The sequence below is a fragment of the Phalacrocorax carbo genome (genome assembly GCF_963921805.1).
Source record: "Phalacrocorax carbo chromosome W unlocalized genomic scaffold, bPhaCar2.1 SUPER_W_unloc_14, whole genome shotgun sequence".
Classification (NCBI taxonomy): domain Eukaryota; kingdom Metazoa; phylum Chordata; class Aves; order Suliformes; family Phalacrocoracidae; genus Phalacrocorax; species Phalacrocorax carbo.
Window position 1 is genome coordinate 84,623 of NW_026990248.1, and position 20,938 is coordinate 105,560.

At 46.0% G+C, this 20,938-nt stretch overlaps 1 protein-coding gene across 2 annotated transcripts; it reads left to right on the forward strand.

The window, feature by feature from the left end:
* Positions 1 to 3,207: 3,207 nt before the first annotated feature.
* On the forward strand, positions 3,208 to 11,474 carry LOC135310831 (transcription factor BTF3-like). Of its 2 annotated transcripts, none has more exons than XM_064439878.1 (6): positions 3,208 to 3,362; positions 3,739 to 3,807; positions 6,442 to 6,555; positions 6,760 to 6,961; positions 10,504 to 10,560; positions 11,017 to 11,474. In XM_064439878.1, exons 2-6 carry the CDS (start codon positions 3,739 to 3,741, stop codon positions 11,061 to 11,063), a joined length of 489 nt encoding a protein of 162 aa, XP_064295948.1. In that variant the 5' UTR covers positions 3,208 to 3,362; the 3' UTR covers positions 11,064 to 11,474. The 2 variants fall into 2 exon arrangements, with proteins under 2 accessions (XP_064295948.1, XP_064295947.1); XM_064439877.1 differs by having other exon boundaries at positions 3,217 to 3,362; positions 3,664 to 3,807.
* The last annotated feature ends 9,464 nt before the right edge of the window (positions 11,475 to 20,938 follow it).

The following is a 20,938-nucleotide window of genomic DNA, read 5'->3' on the forward strand; positions in this document are numbered from 1 at the left end:
CCCCGGTTAATGTACTGGTCATGGCATCACATGGTATGGAATGAACATCCCATTGGTCGGCTGGGGCAGCTGTCTTGGCTGTGGCCCTGCCCCTCCCAGCCTCCTGCCCACCTGGCAGAGCATGGGAAGCTGGAAAGGTCCCTGACTATTGTAGGCACTGCTTAGCAACACTTAGCTGGTACTTAACAGTAACTAAAGTATCAATGTGCCATCAGCACTTGACCAGCTACACTGAAGAGAATTAACTCTATCCCAACCAAAGCCAGCACAGTCGTACTTCCCTCTTCCAGAGAAAATGCTGTAATCCACTTTTTTTCTTCAAACTATACAGCCAATGGTAACATTTCCTTCACCCAAGATAAACCCCTTGCTCCGTGTGGACCATACGATCCAGAGGGTGTGCTGGGCTGTGTTACTTGCATTGGTGAAGACAGCTTCCTACACAGATATTCATCAGGTACTTAAATTGCAGGAGGTCAGACAGGATTTCAGATGCTCCCCTGTCCTGAACTTTCCTCATTAGCCCAATCTGTACACATCCGTGGTCCGTCTCATAACTGTTTGGAACCTTTTATTAGGTGTGTATGCACTATATAGGAACCTTGGGCACTTTAGGCTGAATTCTGGATTTCAGACCAGACCTAAATTAGGTGTTGCCCCTAGTTTGTGACAGCTTTCGTTCCTTATTGTATCACAGTCTCATGATTTTTTGAGGTGAGAATCTGCTTTTTTTCCCAAGTAGTTGCTATAGTTATGCCTCTAGCAGAAAGCACCAGGGGAGACCTGAGGTCGACCTCTAGGGTTCTGGAGTCGGGGATACAGAGGGTCTGAAGCCTGCTATACTCCAACTGAAAAAGAGATATTTGAAGCATGTGAAGGGGTTCGAGCTGCTTCAGAAGTGGTTGGCACTGAGGCACAGTTGCTCCTGGCACCCCGACTGCCAGTGCTGGGCTGGATGTACAAAGGAAACATCCCCTCTACACACCATGCAAGTGATGCTACATGGAGTAAATGGGTTGCACTGATCACCCAGCGGGCTCGAGTAGGAAACCCCAGTCGCCCAGGAATCTTGGAAGTGATTATGGACTGGCCAGAAGGCAAAGATTTTGGAATATCACCAGAGGAGGAGGTGACACGTGCTGAAGAAGCCCCACTGTATAACCAACTGCCAGAAAATGAGAAGCAGTATGCCCTGTTCACTGACGGGTCCTGTCGCCTTGTGGGGAAGCACCGGAGATGGAAGGCTGCTGTATGGAGTCCTATACAACAAGTCGCAGAAACTGCTGAAGGAGAAGGTGAATTGAGCCAGTTTGCAGAGGTAAAGGCCATCCAGCTGGCCTTAGACATTGCTGAATGGGAAAAGTGGCCAGTGCTCTATCTCTGTACTGACTCCTGGATGGTGGCAAATGACCTGTGGGGCTGGCTACAGCAGTGGAAGCAGAACAACTGGCAGCGCAGAGGCAAACCCATCTGGGCCGCCACATTGTGGCAAGATATTGCTGCCCGGGTAGAGAACCTGGTTGTGAAAGTATGTCATGTGGATGCTCACATCCCCAAGAGTCAGGCCACTGAAGAACATCAAAACAACCAGCAGGTAGATCAGGCTGCCAAGATTGAAGTGGCTGAGGTGGATCTGGACTGGCAACATAAGGGTGAACTATTTCTAGCTCGATGGGCCATGAGACCTCAGGCCATCAAGGGAGAGATGCAACATACAGGTGGGCTCGTGATCGAGGGGTGGACTTGACCATGGACGCTATTGCACAGGTTATCCATGAATGTGAAACATGCGCTGCCATCAAGCAAGCAAACCAGGTAAAGCCTCTGTGGTATGGGGGGCGATGGCTGAAATATAAATATGGGGAGGCCTGGCAAATTGACTATATCACACTCCCACAAACCCACCAAGGCAAGCGCCATGTGCTTACAATGGTGGAAGCAACCGCTGGCTGGCTGGAAACTTATCCCATGCCCCACGCCACTGCCCAGAACACTATCCTGGGTCTCGAAAAACAAGTCCTGTGGCGACATGGCACCCCAGAGAGAACTGAGTCAGACAACGGGGCTCATTTCTGGAACAACCTCATACTATGGTTGCTGTATGCCATATCAATGGTATTACAGTAAGATTCTCCCAGATTAATGAAGAATGAACTGTGATGAAACCAAGCAAAGTGTAGCGGTGATGGAACCAGAACTGGCTTCGGCATGCAACAGTCCAACACCACACACCATCTATCCTGCCCCGAAAGACTATTGTGACAGATGGAGCCCAAAGTCATGAATGAAATGAACTCAACGGATATTTTAGAGGGATGGCCCATAGACTAAGGGGATGATTTCTCTGTGTGTGTGTATATATATCAAAAGACAGGGAAAGTGGTGGTGATTAATTGGAATACATTGGGAAGTGTGGGACCTGGGCATGATGTAGATGGTATAGAATAAGGGTTGTATACTGCCCCAGTTTTGGCTGGGATACAGTTAATTTTCTTCACTGTAGCTGGTATAGTGCTGTGTTTTGGATTTAGTAGGAGAATAATCTCGATAACACACTAATGTTTTAGTTGTTGCTATGTAGTGCTTATACTACTCAAGGACTTTTCCAGCTTCCTGTGCTCTGCCAGGGGCATAAGAAGCCAGGAGGGGAGGGGGCACAGCCAAGAGAGCTGATCCAAACTGGCCAAAGGGATATTCCATATCATATGATGTCACGTCCAGTATGTTAACGGGGGGGGGTTGGCCGGGGGCAGGGGGAGGGACACAGAAATCGCTGTTTGGGGATTGGCTGGGTGTCAGCCTACAGGTGGTGAGCAGTTGCATCACTTGTTTTTCCTGGGTTTTGTTTCTCTCTCTCGTTGTTTTCCTTTTCATTACAATTTATTATTATTTAAATTATTAAACTGTTCTTATCTCAACCCGTGAGTTTTCTTGCTTTTGCCTTTCCAATTCTCACCCCAGTGGGATGGGGGAAGAGGGGAGTAAGTGAGCAGCTCTGTTGTGCTTAGTTGCTGACTGGGACTAAACCACGACACTTGCAGTCCAGCTCAGACGCACAAATAAATCAGTTTTGTGGACCACAGCGTACTTATAGGAGTCCACCATCCACTACAGGCAGGATAACTGTTACTCCTCGCATTATGTCCCTGCTTCCTCCCGCGGCGGCGGCAGTTCCGGCCAGTGGAGGCTCCGCCTCTTCAGGTCCCGGTCCGCGGAGGGCGCCCCCTCCTGGCCTAGGTGACGGTAGCACTGTATGTCTCCCGGCCGCCATCTCGCTCCATTTCGCGTGTTGTGCTCGGTCCCAGTCACGCGCCCGTAGCCCTTCTCTCCCGCTTCGGTACCGGTGCTTCCGCCCCAAGAAGGTACAAGGGAGATGGTGGGGGGTGTCTGGGGCGGAATTTGTTGCGCGGCCGAGGGCTGCGGGTCGGTGGGCGGCGGTGGTGGTTGGTGGAAGGCAAGGAGGTTATGGGCTGGGCCGGGCCTGAGGGGAGCTGTGCTGAGCTGAGCTGAGCCGAGCTGAGTTTCGGCGGCGTTGCGAGCAGAATCCACCCCCCCCCCCCCCCAGCAGGGCTGGGGCGTCCTCCCGCCCCGGGGCGGGGTGGAGTGTGAGTGTGGTGAGGGGGTAGCTGCGGAGCCCCTTGTGCTCACCTACTTTACTGCCAGGCCCGCGTTGTTGTGGCCTGCGCCGCTGGGTGCTTCCTGATCCGCTTTCCACTGGCGCTCATGTTGCTTCTGCAGATGAAGGAAACGATCATGAACCAAGAAAAGCTCGCTAAGCTCCAGGCCCAAGTGCGCATCGGTGGCAAGGTAGGAGTCCCTTCCCTTCCCTGCCCTCGGGATTGTGTGTCTCTGCCCACACACTGGGCCTAGGACGCGGGATCCTGAAAAGTCGGGTGGGGAGCAGCCCTAAGGACTCTCAGCTTGGCTGGACTGTTCTCGGGGGAAGCTGCACTGCTGTAGGGATCTCTAGTCAGTTCAGTAGAAGCAGAATGTAGGAGCTGAACCTCTGGCCTCTTCTATTTGGGTTTGTTATGTTATAGTTGATTTGTAGCCAATATTCTTGTATAGGCTATATTAGAAGGCACTTAACATTTGAAGTAAGTAGACCTTACAGCAAGTGATCTCGGGTATAGTTTTCATAACAGATTAGAGAGGGCTATGTTCTAAATTCTCATCACAAATCTTTAAGATGCCCATGGCTCTTTTCTTACTTTTTAGAACAAAGCTGGAGTTTCTGTACTTGCCATACTCTTATCATTGTAGAATAACATGCTCGGAAGACCTTTTTATTATGACATCTGAATATATCTAGCTGTGTGATTGCTTATAATCTGAAAATAAAAAAGTATGTTGAATGTAGTTGTATGCTAGCATACATTTTAATTACAGTTTCAGTTTTAAGGCCAGAATTTGTTAGTAATTTTTTTTATACCTGAAGAAACATACACACAATATTTTAGAATACAAGCTATTTAACGTAACTCTGGCTGACAGAGCTTCCAGTAGCTTTTATTCCTGTGTTGAAGTTTTTGCTTTTAGCTGGAGATTTAGGCAGCCTTAAACTGGGGTTAATCCAGTAATTAACTGGCTTGGTGATTTTTGTGTATTCTTTGTATGGGTTACTATTTAAGCAGAGAACTGCTGTATTATATTGACGATTATGTGCATGTTGCCAGCATGTATGTATTGACTATAGAGGTTTTTAATGTTTGTTACTGTACTGTTCTTTTTTTCTTCCTTGTGAGAAAAGGTTGCACATTGCCTCTGCTGGAAGATTTTCATGACGCTGCAAGGCTGCAAATCTTAAAAACAAGCTAAATATTATATTTAGGTGGAGGACTATCGTAGTACTTCATTATGTGAAATTTTATATTTTTGTGTAGGATGTTGATACAGCTAAATGTCATGTAACTTTTTCCAGACCTTCTTAGAGGACTGGCAGATGAGTCTGTAGCATTCCATTTGTGGCCTGCTGTACCCCCTCCTCTTTAATATAAAGGTAGAGGGGTGTGAACAGCATGTCTCAGCATGGAATTTGCTTACTAAAACCCTGTAATCTTTAGAAGCTTAAATCTGTGGAGTTGAAAGCAGCAGCTGTTCATTTAAATTAAATTTTTATTGCTTAGTTTGATATCTGTACTTAATATGGGTAAAAAGGGGATACATGTTCCTATATAGCCTTTGATTCAAGACATCCTTTTTTGAAATTTATTGAGGTCTTTTGTCCAGAGAGACTTAACATAACCCTTATGTGGTCCAGTTACTGCATAGTCAAGGTACTAAATTTAAGTCATTTCTGTAATCTTAGTAGTTTTCAAATCGCTGTGTGTGCTAACCTGACAGTAGCAGGGAATGAACAAGCTTTCTAGACAAACAACTAAACTTTTGAGCTGCAGTCTTCCAAATGTTAGTTTCATGTGAGTTTGTCTATTAATGTTTGTAACTGGATTATGTTAGAGGTGTTAGTGTCCAGCCAGTTTTCGAACTTCTACCAGTTGTCTCAAAAGGTATTGCAGCCATTTATACAGCTAGGCAGCAACACATTTTCTTATTGCTAACGTGTAGTAGATGGGCAACTAGAGTAAGAGAACTTAGTTTAGTAGTGTGTCAAAAAGGAGTTTAGTTTCACCTATTTCTAGACATTTTTATGTTAAATTTTACTGAAGCCTTGTGATTGTGCAAGGAAGTATAAAAATGACACTTTCTTCTTTTTCATAGTTATAGGTATATTCTAATATGGGACAGTTATTTCCCTGGAGAACTCTAGAGCTCTGTGTCTGTAGGGCAACCTAACCTTTTCTTTTTTTGCTTTCTGAACAGGGGTGGTCTGGAATATTATGAAGTATTTTTTAAAATATATTAAAATATTTTTGGAAAATAAGTGTTCTTCAAATTTGTATGTGTAAGTCCATCAGATGGAGATGTCTATTTGGAATTAAAAGAAAGAGAGTGTTTTGGGTTTTCTCATATTAATTTGCTAATGATATGTTGATAACTTCATAGTCTCTGACTCTTTATTATCAAAATTTGGCTACAACTTAAGAAATATGATCTAAGGAAAAATTAATGGGCTTCAGAAATTACTGAAAACTGCTCAGTCTTCAGTTTTATGCCTGTGGTAACAGACAAGGGTAAACTTGCAGTTTTTCTTTTCTAAGTAGGATGCTGCAGAATCCTCATGAGAATTGTGGAATAAAGGTTCTCTGGTGCCTTGCTTCCTAAAATGTCACACTTGTGACAAATGTGCAAAGCTTGCTTTATAGCAAGGGAAAGACTGCTGCAGTGCAGTTGGAGGAGTGGGGTTGTATGTGCTGTAATACAGAAATAGAACTTTGTATACAAAGTTGTTTTGTAGATGGCTGCAGAGTAGTTATATGGCCCTGAGGATTAGAGTTTGTGAAGAACTATTTAAATATTAATTTATAAATTGTTTTTGCAAAGGGTACTGCCCGCAGAAAGAAGAAGGTTGTTCATAGAACAGCTACAGCAGATGACAAGAAACTTCAGTTTTCTTTGAAGAAACTGGGCGTCAACAATATTTCTGGAATTGAAGAGGTAATTGCTTCAAAGGAAAAAATGCTTTTCTAATACAGAAATATAAAAATGTATCAAACTGAATTTCCTGGTAAGTTACATCTTAAACTTGTCTGTAAATTATCAATAGGTCTTTATTGAGCTTTAGGAACTTCAGCTAGTTTCCTGTTAAATTGAAAAACCATGCTAAACTGTTTGAAATACTGGATGTTTTTTTTCTTGCAGGTAAATATGTTTACCAACCAAGGAACAGTCATTCACTTCAATAACCCTAAAGTTCAGGCATCTCTGGCTGCTAACACTTTCACTATCACTGGCCATGCTGAGACAAAGCAGTTGACAGAAATGCTTCCTAGCATCTTAAATCAGCTTGGAGCTGACAGTTTGACCAGCCTGAGGAGATTGGCAGAAGCCCTACCCAAAAAATGTAAGTTGAAACTTTAATGCATTTCATGCTGGCAGCTGACATGTGGCTTACTTGTATAGTTGTGGTGAAATTCACTGCACACTTACTGTCTGCAAGCATGTTATAAAATGCTTATAAAGGAATGGAACTCTCAGATCTTATTTATAGCTCAAATCTAACAATGAATATAACAGAATAAAGCAGAGGCACCTGTTTCTCAGCATATCTTGCAGCTGGTGTAGGACTAGAAAGTTGTAGCCAGGCTTGATTTAATGGTAGTTTACTTCTTGGTGTGGCTACCATATTTTGGCATACTTAGTTCATTAAAGCTAGGTAGAGTTACTCTGGGAGAGTTAGGTTTTAAAAAAATATATACTTTGAGTATGTCTGTTTTGACACTTTCCATTGAAACATAAACAACAGGGAGAGGGACTTGAGGACAGACATCTTGCTACTGCTTTGCTCCCTTGCAGGTGTGGTGAAGGCATTTCTTCTTGCATGGGCTTTTTGATAGCTAAGAGGGAATTATACAGTATTTGTAAGGAAATATGTTATAATTTCTGTATGTGTAGAACAGGACTGGCATTATCATTAAGTGAGATACACCAACTTCCTGTTCCATCCTTAAATTAGTTAAAACAACCTGAACACTTTTTCTCCCTAAAACTGAGTGGGAAAAGTAGAGGAAGGACTTAAGAATGTGGTGTTTGGAAAAGGTGCTGCTGCTACAGGGTGAGAATTGGGAGCGAAAGACAGGCTTGTTGACACTTGGATCATTCTGTGTGTCCTGTGTGTACGGTCTTCTTACTTACTTTCTGAGGGCTACTGATACTGGCATGGGTTGACTCTCTGGTTCAGCTCCAGTGCCTAATGTGGAGGTTTGAGCGGCCACAGTGCCTGTTGTCGGGGTTGGAGTGGCCACAGTACCTGTCACTTTGCCTTTCAATCCAGAGACATTCTCTTCCCCTTGGGAGCACTGAATACTGTTGAACAGGGCTCAGTACGCATGGGCCAGGCCCCAGCACGTTGCAGTTTTCTGTGTCTCTCTGGAGTTCCCAGGGTGACAACATACTTTCTCCAAATATTCTACTAGTTTTTCAGGATTCTGCACTTGTTCGGGGGTGAAACTCCAAAACACTGGGGGTGCCCACTGCCCTAGGTATTTGCCCATGCTATCGCACATGCCCTGCCACTCGTGACTATCAAGCCTTGGGGCAGATCTCAGGATGATATTCTTAAGTTGCTTTCTAATCTTAGTCAAAACCAAAACAACGTGCCCAGAAACTAACAATAAGTATATCCTAACTGCCCAAGGATGTTCAAAATGCAAAAAGGTGGTTGCAGTAAAGGTGGAGACATCATAGATGTCAGTAGCAAAGATACCATTCTGTATTTCTTCCATATAAAATCTCTCAGAGGAGGGAGGTATAATTGCCTCAACAAGGTGGTATCTGAAGGGTTTTTACTGGAACTAAGTACCATATAAAGCTGAAAACCAGTGTTTGCATAGAAATTTCTTAGGCAAAACATCACTAATCACAGCAGAACACAGCAGACTAAACAAACCAACAACAATCTTAGCACCATGTTCTCATTTTTTGCAGTAGGTGTTAGTGACCAGCAGCTGTTATTATTTCAAACCCTCTGAGCCCCACGTTGGACACCAAAGACTGTTGTGATTTAGCCAGCAACTCAGTCCCACACAGTCACTCACTCACTCCCCCGCCGGTGGGATGGGGGAGAGAATCAGAAGGGTAAAGCTCGTGGGTTGAGATAAGAACAGTTTAACAATTAAAATAAAATGATAACAACAACAACAGCAACAATAATGCAATGGAAAGGAAAACAGTGAGAGAGGTGCAAAACCTGGGGGTGGGGGGAAGGGGAATGAACAACTAAAACAAAATGCATGTGACGCAGCCGCTCATTGTCCACTGCCCCAACGCCACCAGTCCTTGAGCTGCAACTGCCCCCCCTGTGCACCAACTGCCCCGGTTAATGTACTGGTCATGGTGTCGCATGGTATGGAATGAACATCCCATTGACCAGCTGGGGTCAGCTGTCTTGGCTGTGGCCCTGCCCCTCCCAGCCTCTTGCCCACCTGGCAGAGTATGGGAAGCTGGAAAGGTCCCCAACTACTACAGGCACTACAGTGAGGAGAATTAACTCTCAGCCAAAACCAGCACATTCTGCTACAATGGACATGGTTAAGTCTCACTAGCTCTGGCAAATATAATGGGAATAGTTAAGAAATTACTGAGTCAGCAGAGATGTGGACCAGGACATGTGGTTACCTCACAGAATAACATAGAATGGTAGGGGTTGGAAGGGACCTCTGGAGATCATCTCATCCAACCCCCCACTGTAAAGAGTCTGGCCCCATCCTCTTGACACCCACCCTTTAGATATTTATAAGCACTGATAAGATTCACACAGAATCACAGGTTGGAAGGGACCTCAAGGATCATCTAGTCCAACCTTTCTAGGAAGAGCACAGTCTAGACAAGATGGCCCAGCACCCTGTCCAGATGACTCTTGAAGGTGTCCAATGTGGCCGAGTCAACCACTTCCCTGGGGAGATTATTCCAATGGGTGACTGTTCTCACTGTGAAAAATTTCCCTCTCCTGCCCAATTGGAATCTCCCCAAGAGCAACTTGTGTCCATTCCCCCTTGTCCTCTCCATGTGACTCTGTGTAAAAAGGGAGTCTCAATCTTCTTTGTAGCTGCCCCTTAAGTACTGGTACATGGTGATGAGATCCCCTCTGAGCCTCCTTTTCTCAAGGCTGAACAAACCCAGGTCTCTCAGCCTTTCCTCATAAGAGAGATGCTCCAGCCCTCTGATCATCTTGGTAGTTCTCTGCTGGACTCTCTCCAGTAGTTTCCTGTCTTTCTTGAACTGGGGAGCCTGGAACTGGACACAGTACTCCAGATGTGGCCTCACTAGGGCAGAATAGAGGGGGAGGATAACCTCCCTCCACCTGCTGGCCATGCTCCTTTTATTGCACCTCAACTACCGAAGTATAAAATTGTGCATCCAGTTCCATATTCCTTTGACTTTGCCAAGGAACAATACATTCTTTAAGCGCCTCTGGTCATGTGTGTCTACCTGCAGCTTCACAATTATACCTTAGTTTTCCTTGAAGGTCTAGGATCATAAGATCCTAAGATTTCCTTATAACTTGCTAATGTTGTCAAATATGTAAGCCTCAAGAACCACTGAGTAATCAATAAACTAAGCTGCTTTTAAGAGAAATTTGTAAAATCAGTTTCTGTACTTTTAGCTGAAAATTATTACCGTGCAAGGCACTCTATATATCTAGAATCAAGATGGTGACTAGTAAACTGGTTTAGCATGTGTCTTCTCATTTTCCACCTGGGCTGTTTGAGCATTATTGGTAACAAAGGGTTAGTTGTAGATTTTTATTCAACAGGGGAACTGGATAGAGCATTGCAGTTTTGCTCAGACTCTTTGATAATATTAAAAAAAAAAAAAAAACACAAAGAAAATCAGCTTTGTAATCAAGATGCTTGACTGATACTTTTGAACTGCTTGCTCTTGCAGCTGTGGATGGAAAAGCACCGCTTGCTACTGGTGATGATGATGATGATGAAGTTCCAGGTAAGAACAAGCATAAGATTGGGCCAAGGACAGTAAGAGTATTGACTAGTCACTGTTATAGAATTTCTGTGGGCATTGTTTTCAGACACCATGTGAGACTTAGATGACCATTGGTTTGAGCTAGCATTTTTGTCCTGTGTAGGAGTAATAGCTATGGCTAAGATAATTATTTAATATTCAATAAGAGGAGCGGTAAGAAACTACTTTTTCAGTATCACTTGTGGGTATGGTGAAGTTAAATGCTCTTAGTTCATTATAAAGCACAATTCTATCTAAAACGTACTTGTTTAAACAGGAAAAATGAACCATGAAGCTCTTAAATGTTATTTGTTCTGTATTTTATAAGCTGATTTTTTTTTTGCCTTGTAAGCACTTGATATGAAGTAGAACTTTGGGGGGGGAATTGGCAAAGCAGAAGTGGGTCAAACTTTAATTTCAACATTTTTCTTTTTCTAGAGCTCGTTGAAAACTTCGATGAAGCCTCAAAGAATGAGGCAAACTGAACTAAGTGACACTTTCTGAATAAATTTAAAACTTGAAAAAGCTACATGGAGCTGCTATTTTATATTGTGACTGCTTTTATTTGATTTAATCTTTATTTCCTGATGAGATCTCAAGATTTGTAATACTTGGAAACTCCTTGAACCTGCAGCTCTCTTTTCAGTTATTGCTTGTACACAATATTATTTTTGTGGCCTGGTTGAACAAGCTTATGCTTTGAAATAAGTCAGATTGCCAATGAATCTCTGCCTAGACACAATTTTTGAGTAACTTGTATACAAGCAAAACCCCATCTTCGATGAACTTTGGCATACAATTAAAAATAAGTTTTGTAGTGTGGCTTTTTGTCAGAAAAGCAGGGAAAAAAATGGCCATAACTATTAAACAGTCAAAAAAGGTCTGTCTTTTCTGCAGAGCATCTTCCTTTTTCTGTGTTGGAAAACTGGCTTCTAAAAAAAACCTTCAGTGCATAATGGGGCATTTTAGATTTCATTGGTGAATTCCCAGTGTTTGCAGGTCAGAGTACATACACTGTTTTCCTAAGACACTATGTAATAATAGACTTGTATTCTAGAATTACTTTATGGTTGTGTGGGGTTTACATGGCAGTGGAGGGGTGGCTTCTGTGAGAAGATACCAGAAGCTGCCCTCATGTTGGAGAGAGCCAGTTCCAGCTGGCTGCAAGACAGACCTGCTGCTGGCTAAAGCTGAGCCAGTCAGTGATGGTAGTAGCACATGTGGGAGAAACAACTCTGCAGACACCAAGGTCAGGGAAGAAGGAAGGGAAGGAGGTGTTCCAGGCACCAGAGCAGAGATTCCTCTGCAGCCCATGGTGAAGACCATGATGAGGCAGGTTGTCTCCCTGCAGCCCATGGAGGTCCATGGTGGAGCAGATATCCACCTGCAGCCTGTGGAGGACCTCATGCCAGAGCAGGTGGATGTGCCCAAAGGAGGCTGTGACCCTGTGGAGAGCCTGTGCTAGAGCAGGCTCCTGGCAGGACCTGTGACCCTGCGGAGAGAAGACCATGCTAGAGCAGGTTTTCTGGCAGGATCTGTGGCCCCATGGGGGGGTCCATGCTGGAGCAGTCTGTTCTTGAAGGAATGCACCCTGTGGAAAGGACCCACGTTGGAGAAGTTTGTGAAGAACTGTCTCCTATGGGTGAGACCTCACACTGGAGCATGGGAAGAGCGTGAGGAGGAAGGAGCAGCAGAGACAAAGCATTAGGAACTGACCACAACCCCGCTTTCTTGTCCCCCTTGTGCCACTCAGGGGGAGGAGGTAGAGAAGTCAGAGAAGTTGAGCCTAGGAAGAAGGAAGGGGTGGGGGGAAGCTGTTTTAACATTTGTTCTTATTTCTCATTATCCTACTCTGTTATTAATTGGCAATAAATTAAATCACAGAATCATAGAATAGTTTGGGTTGGAAGGGTCCTGTAAAGGTCATCTAGTCCAACCCCCCTGCAGTGAGCAGGGACATCTTCAACTAGATCAGGTTGCTCAGAGCCCCATCCAACCTGGCCTTGAATGTTTCCAGGGATGGAGCATCGACCACCTTTCTGGGCAAGCTGTGCCAGTGTTTCACCACCCTCATGGTAAAAATGTCTTCCTTCTATCCAGTCTGAATCTACCCTCTTTTAGTTTAAAACCATTACCCCTTGTCCTATCACAACAGGTCCTACTAAAGAGTCTGTCCCCATCTTTCTTAGAAGCTGCCTTTAAGTACTGAAAGGCCACAATAAGGTCTGCCTGGAGCCTTCTCTTCCCCAGGCTGAACAACCCCAACTCTCTCAGCCTGTCCTGATAGGAGAGGTGCTCCAGCCCTCTGATCATTTTTGTGGCCTCCTCTGGACCTGCTCCAACAGGTCCATGTCCTTCTTGTGCTGAGGGCTCCAGAGCTGGATGCAGCACTGCAGTGGGGGTTAACCAGAGTGGAGTAGAGGGGCAGAATCACCTCCCTTGCCCTGCTGGCCACGCCTCTTCTGATGCAGCCCAGGATACAGTTGGCTTTCTAGGCTGCAAGCACATATTGCCAACTCATGTCCAGCTTTTCATCCACCAGTACCCCAAGTCCTTCTCTGCAGGGCTGCTCTCAATCCCTCCATCCCCCAGCCTGTACTGATATCAGGGGGCTGCCCCGACCCAGGTGCAGGACCCTGCACTTGGCCTTGTTGAACCTCATGAGATTTCCATGGGCCTACTTCTCAAGCTTGTCTGGGTTCCACTGGATGGCATCCCGTCCTTCTGGTGTGTCAACTGCACCACTCATCTTGGTGTTGTCTGCAAACTTGCTGAGGGTACACTCGATCCCACTGTCTATGTCACTGATGAAGATATTAAAAAGTATTCCCAATATGGACCTCTGAGGGCCACCACTTGTCACTGATCTCCATCTGGACACTGAGCCGTTGACCACTACCCTCTGAATGTGACCATCCAACCAGTTCCTCCAAAACAACAAGACTGTTCTTTAAATTTCCCAGGGGATCATTTGGTATAACCAAGTGTTCGAGACTTACCCAATAGGCGTCCCTATGGGGGAGAAGAGAGGTTCAGCCTGTCAACCGATCCTAGTAGTCCATGATGGTATCTTCCCTAACGTCCCTCTCTCTTGGGGTCATTTTTATACTATTTTATGTTTTAGGTGGAGCTTGAGTGACTCTAGTCATACATACTTTTGTTATTGATTGGTGTTCTCCTCAAGTTCTCTATCAGGTTCCCCTCAGCCCAGCTCTCCAGCCTGTTCAGGTCTCGTTGGATGGCACCACAGCCTTCTGGTGTATCAGCCACTCCTCCCAGATTGGTATCATCAGCAAACTTGCTGAGGTTACACTCTATCCCATCATCCAGGTCATTGATGAATATGCTGAACAGGACTGGACCCAGTACAGACCCCTGGGGAACATCACTAGTGACAGGCCTCCAACCAGTCTCTGCCCCATTGATCACAGCTCTCTGAGCTCTGCCATTCAGCCAGTTCTCTAGCCATCTTACTGTCCACTCATCTAAAGCACACTTCCTTCCTAAGCTTACTTATGAGGATGTTATGGAAGAGAGTGTCAAAAGCCTTGCTGAAATCAAGATAGACAACATCCACTGCTCTCCCTTCATCGACCCAGCCAGTCACACCATCACAGAAGGCTATCAGGTTGGTCAAGCATGCTCTTCCTTTGGTGAATCCATGTTGACTACTTCTGATAACCTTCTTTCCCTCTGCATGCCTGGAGATGACCTCCAGGATTAACTGTTCCATCACCTTTCTGGGGATGGAGGTGAGGCTGACTGGCCTATAGTTTCCCAGGTCCTCCTTCTTGCCCTTTTTGAAGACTGGCGTGACATTTGCTTTCCTCCAGTCCTTGGGCATCTCTCCTGTCCTCCACAACCTTTCAAAGATAATGGAGAGTGTCTTGGCAAGAACATCCGCCAGCTCCCTCAGCACTCACGGGTGCATCCCATCGGGCCCATGGATTTGTAAGGATCCAGTTTGCCTAGGTGATCTCTGACCCAATCCTTCTCAACCCATGGTAAGTCTTCCTTTGTCCCAATTTGTCCTCTCTCCTCTGGGGGCTGAGATGCCTGAGGGCCAGCCTTAGCAGTGAGGACTGAAGGAAAGGCAGCATTCAGTAACTATGCCTTCTCTGCATCCTGGGTCACCAGGGCCCCTTCCTTGTTCAGCAGTGGGCCCACTGCATCCCCAGTCTTCCTTTTAATGCTGATGTATTTAAAGAAGCCCTTCTTGTTATCCTTGACATCCTTTGCCAGATTTAGTTCCAAGTAGGTCTTCACCTTCCTCGTTGCATCTCTGCATATCCTGACAATGTTCCTATATTCCTCCCAAGTGGCCAGTCCCTTTTTCATCATGATGTAAACCTCCCTCTTACATTTGAGTTTCTCTAGAAGCTCTTTGGTTGTCCATGCGGGTCTCCCAGCTCCTTTGCTTGACATCTTCCTCCTTGGGATGCATTGATCTTGAGCTCGGAGGAAGTGGTCCTTGAATACTGACCAGCTCTCTTGGACTCCCCTGCCCCTAGCCCATGGGATTCCTCCAAGCAGGTCTTTGAAGAGGCCAAAGTTGGCTGTCTTGAAGTCACTATAATAATATTACTATTACTACTAACTTCAACAACAGAACTGCTTCCATTTAGAATCTGCTATAATAAAGAACACATTTTGATAATATTTGATATTATATGAGGTGGTGTGAATCGCTTCGGCCTGTCTAGCCCTCATAGCGAGCTGTCCACGTGGCTGGGCCCACAGGCAGGAGCATGGCTTGGCAGGGGCCCCCTGAGGAGGTTCTGCGCAGGCCTTTGCCTTGCCAGGCAGCCCCCCGCTCCTAGTCAGTGATGGACAGTTACAAGCCTGTGGTGGTTCAGGCGTTCCCCAAGTTCAGAGAAAAGATCACGCAGGACATGCTGTACTGGTGGGGCTACAGGGTAGGTGGGAGCCCTCTGGCGGGGGGGGTGGGGGTTTGGGGCAGCTTGCCGGCAGGCCAGGAGCTGTGTGGGCCCATGTCGCTCTGTCACTGGTGCGGGGTCTGCACATCGTTTCTACCAGTCTCGTGTGTTAACTGGACTGCTCTTGTGGCTTTCGGTTAGAAGCAGTTTTTTTTAATACTGCCCTGAAACTTATTAAATGGTTTCCTAGGAAACTAGGCTAACTTGTGCTCCAAATTGGATTAACAGACGTAGTTATTGTCCTAAGTTTTTTTTTTTACTGCTTTTGTGGAAGTAATCAAAGTATTTTAAAACTTGCATGAGTGAATAAGGTTTTTTCCTCAAATAAAATGCATAATTAATGGGTCAGTTGTAGTGCATGAACTGGAAAAAAGTATAAGAGCAGAATTAACCTGGCAGAAGAGAAAATTAATAGCATTCTATTTAAAAAATAATTTGGCTCTAAATAGGATTTTGAGCTCTCTGTAGAAAGAATAGATTTTTCTTTTGTTGCTTTCCATTTTCATGGCGTACTTACATGTATTTAATCATCTTTATCGCAATTATTTTAGACGCCTATTCAGATAAAAGAATTTGGTCCAGTAAATAAAATTGACTTCTCCCCAGTTCCTCCATGTAACTGTGCTGTCACAGCCTACTCGAGGGTAAGTGGCTTTTTGGAGGTTTTTTCTGTTGTTGTCCTTCAGCTGGCATTATATTAGTGAACTTAATGTCTTCTTGTTTTCCTAGATACACATTTATGGTTGTTGCTCTCAGGAACCAATCAAAATGTTTTCTTGCTTCAGAGATGCTGCTTATTGTGCCACATACAGAGATGATGGCAATCTGCTTGTTGCTGGCAGTGAGGAAGGTAGCATTCACCTCTTTGGCATTAGTGCAAAAGCACCAGTGAGACAATTCGATGGTTGTACTAAGACCGTGTTATTTTGTTCTTTGTGTGTATAAACTTGTTTGGAGTGCTTTGCATGTTGCTGAAAATCTGAAAAATATTAATCTATGTTGCTTGCAACTGTCTCAAGTAGATCTTGCTAAAAGGAAGATTTTTATAGAATCATAGAATGCCCTGAGTTGGAAGGGACCCATAAGGATCATCAAGTACAACTGCTGTCTCTGCACAGGACAACCCCAAATTCATACCATGTCTCTGAGGGCATTTTCCAAGTGCTTCTTGAATATCGTCAGGCTTGGTGCCTTGACTACCTCCCTGGGGAGCCTGTTTCAGTGCTCCACCACCCTCTGGGGGGAAGAACCTTTCCCTAATATCCAACCTAAACCTCCCCTGGCACATCTTCCTGCCATTCCCTCGGGTCCTGTCATCGGTCACCAGAGAGGAGACATCAGTGCCTGCCCCTCCTCCTCCTCTTGTGAGGAAGCTGTAGACCATGATGAGGTCTCCCCTCAGTCTCCTCTTCTCCAGGCTGAACAAACCAAGTGACTTTAGCCGCTCCTCATACGGTTTCTCCTCTAAACCCTTCACCAACTTCGTGGCCCTCCTCTGGACACTCTCTAGTAGCTTTATATCCTTAATGTACTGTGGCGCCCAAAACTGCACACAGTACTCAAGGTGAGGCCGCCCCAGCGCGGGGCAGAGCAGGACAATCACCTCCCTCAACCAGCTGCAATGCAGTGCTTGATGCACCCCAGGACTTGGTTGGCCCTCTTGGCTGCCAGGTCACACTGCTGGCTCATGTTCAACTTGCTGTCAACCAGAACTCCCAGGTCCCTCTCTGCGGAGCTGCTCTCCAGCCTCTCGTTCCCCAGTCTGTATGTACATTCAGGGTTGCCGTGCCCCAGGTGTAAAATCCGGTGAGACTGATGGGCCTGTAGTTACCGGGGTCATCCCTGTTGCCCTTCTGGAAGACTGGGACAACATTTGCCAGCTTCCAGTCAACTGGGACCTCTCCAGATTCCCAAGAGCATTGAAAAATCATTGAGAGAGGTCTCACTATGACATCACCCATCTCCTTAAGTACCCTTGGATGAATCCCATCAGGCCCCATCGACTTATAGGGATCTAGCTGGAGCAGCAAGTCCTGCACAAGTTCAGGGTTGATTGGGAGTTTATCATTCCCCCAGTCATGGTTCACTGGGGGTCCCTGAGCCCAACATCAGTGCTGAAGACCGAGGCTAAGAAAGCATTAAAGCTCTCTGCCTTATCTATGTCCCTGCTTGTGAGGTGACCATTCTCATCAAGCAATGGGCCAGTGTTATTTCTGGCCTGGCTTTTGCCATTAATGTATTTTTAAAAGCCCTTCTTATTGTCCCTCACAGTACTGGCCAGCTTCAAGTAATGTATTTCCTCCCTGCAGTGGTGAACAGCATCCCTATAGTCCTCCCATGTCACCTGGCCATATACTTTCTTTTTTCTCCTTATTTCTAGAAGAAGGTCCCTGCTCAGACAAGCCGGCCTTTTGCCTCACCTGCCTGACTTCCTACACTTTGAAATTGCCTGCTCCTGCACTCTTTGGAGGCAGTACTTAAAAAGCAACCAGTACTGATGGACCCCAGCACCTTCAAAAGCTTTTTCCCAGGGGACCTTACTAAGTAGTTCCCTGAGCAACCTGAAGTCTGCTCTCCTCATATCCAGAGTTGAGGTCTTGCTGGCAGTTTTCCTCCTGTCACCATAGATTTTAAACTTGACTGCTTCATGGTCACTGTGGCCAAGGTGGCCACCAATCTCCACTTCACCCACGAGATCCTCTCTGTTAATAAGCAGCAAGTCAAGGAAGGCACCTTTCCTGGTCGGTTCCCTACTTGGTACTAACCTGTACCAAGAAGTTGTCATCCAGATGGTTTAGGAACCTTCTGTACCTGTTTGTCCCAGCTGTGTGGTATTCCCAGTTGACATCTGGCAAGTTGAAGTCCCCCATAAGGACAAGGGTGGATGACTTAGAGGCATTCCTTGGTTCCTTAACAAACAAATCATCAGTGTCATCCTCCTGGCTGGGTGGCCTATAGTAGTCTCCAATGACAACATCTGCTTTATTTGTCTGTCCCTTAATCCTTACCCAGAGGCTCTCAATTGTGCCATCACCAAGTGCAAGCTCCGTGCTTTCCAGCTCCTCCACTACATACAATGCCACCCACCCTGCATCGCCTGCCCTGCCTATCCCTCCTGAAGAGCCTGTAACCATCCATCATGGCACACCAGTCACAGGACTCATCCCACCACTTTCACTTATGCCAATGATGTCATACCTCTGGGACTGGGCCAAGGCTTCTAGCTCCTCTTGCTTGTTCCTCATGCTGTGTGCATTTGTGTAAAAATACTTCAAGTGTAGCTCCTTGTGCCCATTGCCACATGTAGCAGCTGAGGCGTTGTCGTGCTTCAGCCTCAGTCGGCAACTAAACACCACGCAGCCACTCGCTCACTCCCCCCACCCCTGTGGGATGGGGGAGAGAATCGGAAGAGCAAAAGAACTTGTGGGTTGAGATAAGCACAGTTTAATAATTACAATAAAATAATAATAATAATGTTTATAATAATAATTACAATAATGATAATATAATAAAATGGAAAAGGAGAAAAAAACAGAAACACAAGCGATACAGCCGCTCACCACCCGCCGACTGACGCTGCCCCTCCCTGAGCCGCGATTGCTGCCTCCCTCCCCCGGCCAGCCCCTCCCAGTTAACATACTGGGCATGACGTTACATGATATGGAATAACCCTTTGGCCAGTTTGGATCAGCTGTCTTGGCTGTGCCCCCTCCCCTCCCGGCTTCTTGTGCACCCGGCAGAGCATGGGAAGCTAGAAAAGTCCTTGACTAGTACAAGCACTATTCAGCAACAGCCAAAACATCTGTGTGTTATCTCAACATTGTTTCCATGCTAAGTTCAAAGCACAGCACTATGCCAGCTGCAGTGAAGAAAATTAACTCTATTCCAGCTAAAACCATGACAGGAGTCTCGCTAGCATGCTGCTTCTCCAACTTTGGTGAGTCTACCTGTTGCTCATCACTAACTAGCTTGGTACCGCCCTCTTCCCCCTTCCAATCTAGTTTAAAGCCCTGTCAATCAGCCCTACTAGCTCCTGAGCAAAAACCCTTTTCCCCTTCTGAGCAAGTTGAATGCCATTGGATGTCAACAGACCTGGTGCTGAATATATCATCCCATGATCAAAAAAGCCAAAATTCCACCGATGACACCAGCCTCAGAGCCACGTGTTGATCAGCTGGGTCTGCCTGTTCCATTCAGTATTCTTCCCTGATACTGAGAGGATCGAGGAAAATACTACCTGAGCACCTCATCCTTCAACCAACCCCCCCAAGGCTCTGAAATCCCTTTTGACAGCCTTTGGTTTTCTCCTTGCTACCTCTTCTCTGCTGACATGGAGAACCAATAGCAGGTAATAGTCTGAGGAGCTTACCAAACCAGGGAGTTTCCTAGCAAAATGCCTTATTCTGGCCCCAGGAAGGCAGCAGACTTCCTTGTGGGTTGGGTCCAGTCAGCATATCAGACCCTCTGTTCCCCTCAGAAGGGAGTCACCTATGACAACTACCCTTCTTTTTTTCTTAACTTGAGTGGTTGTGATGCAGGGGTGTAACAGGCTCGCAGGATTCCTATGCACAAAGTTCACTCAACACACGATATTTAAAAAAGCACAACAGTATTTATTGCTCTATTATAGCCTGGCACAAGCAGTTATTAGCATATTGTTTTCCCCTTATGAGAGTCTTACCAACCCGACTACGCCCGAGGCACCGCTGAGCAGGAGGGTGACCATTAGCGGGGTCATCACGGAGAAGGGAGGTAGGCGTGACACCTTCAGGGCATCCCCTGTGGTTTGTAGAGCGTGCTCTGTATCCTCTCTCCTCTCTCTGCTTTGAGCTGCACTTTTTTATACCCTCAGCAGATTCAGTGGAAAAGTACTGACTAGACGTTGCCGCACGCGTGGCCAGTGCATGCAACAAGGCCTGCCAGGTGTGTGCTCTGCCGGCTAACAGCGGCTCCCAGATTGCAACAACATTTTGTTCAATAACAATCCTCCCAGTTCCCTTCTTCAAGGCCATGTTCTCACAGCTGTGTTCAACTTGTAATCTTTCTGTCATGGCCCTACACAGGCCATCATCTAAAATCCCTCACACAAGGGGGTGGGCTGCATACGTGAACGTTCCATCCCAGAAAGACCTTCATCCCCATCATCAGTCATTTGCCCTTCCAATTCCAGGGCCTCATACCTATTGTGTACAGGCACCACAGAAGGTGAGGTAGGCTGAGAGTGGATCCGCCAACTGCCCTGAGCAATAACCTACTTCCATTCTCCCGTCTCCTGGTATACTTCTTTCTGTCTGGTGGTGAGCATGTTGGGGGTCCTTTGTCATTTGTGCTGTGGTTGGCTGCTGCAGGTCCCTCTGAGAGGGGAACGGTAGAGTACTATTTCACCAGAACATCTCCTTCTCTGACTCCCTGATACTCCTCAG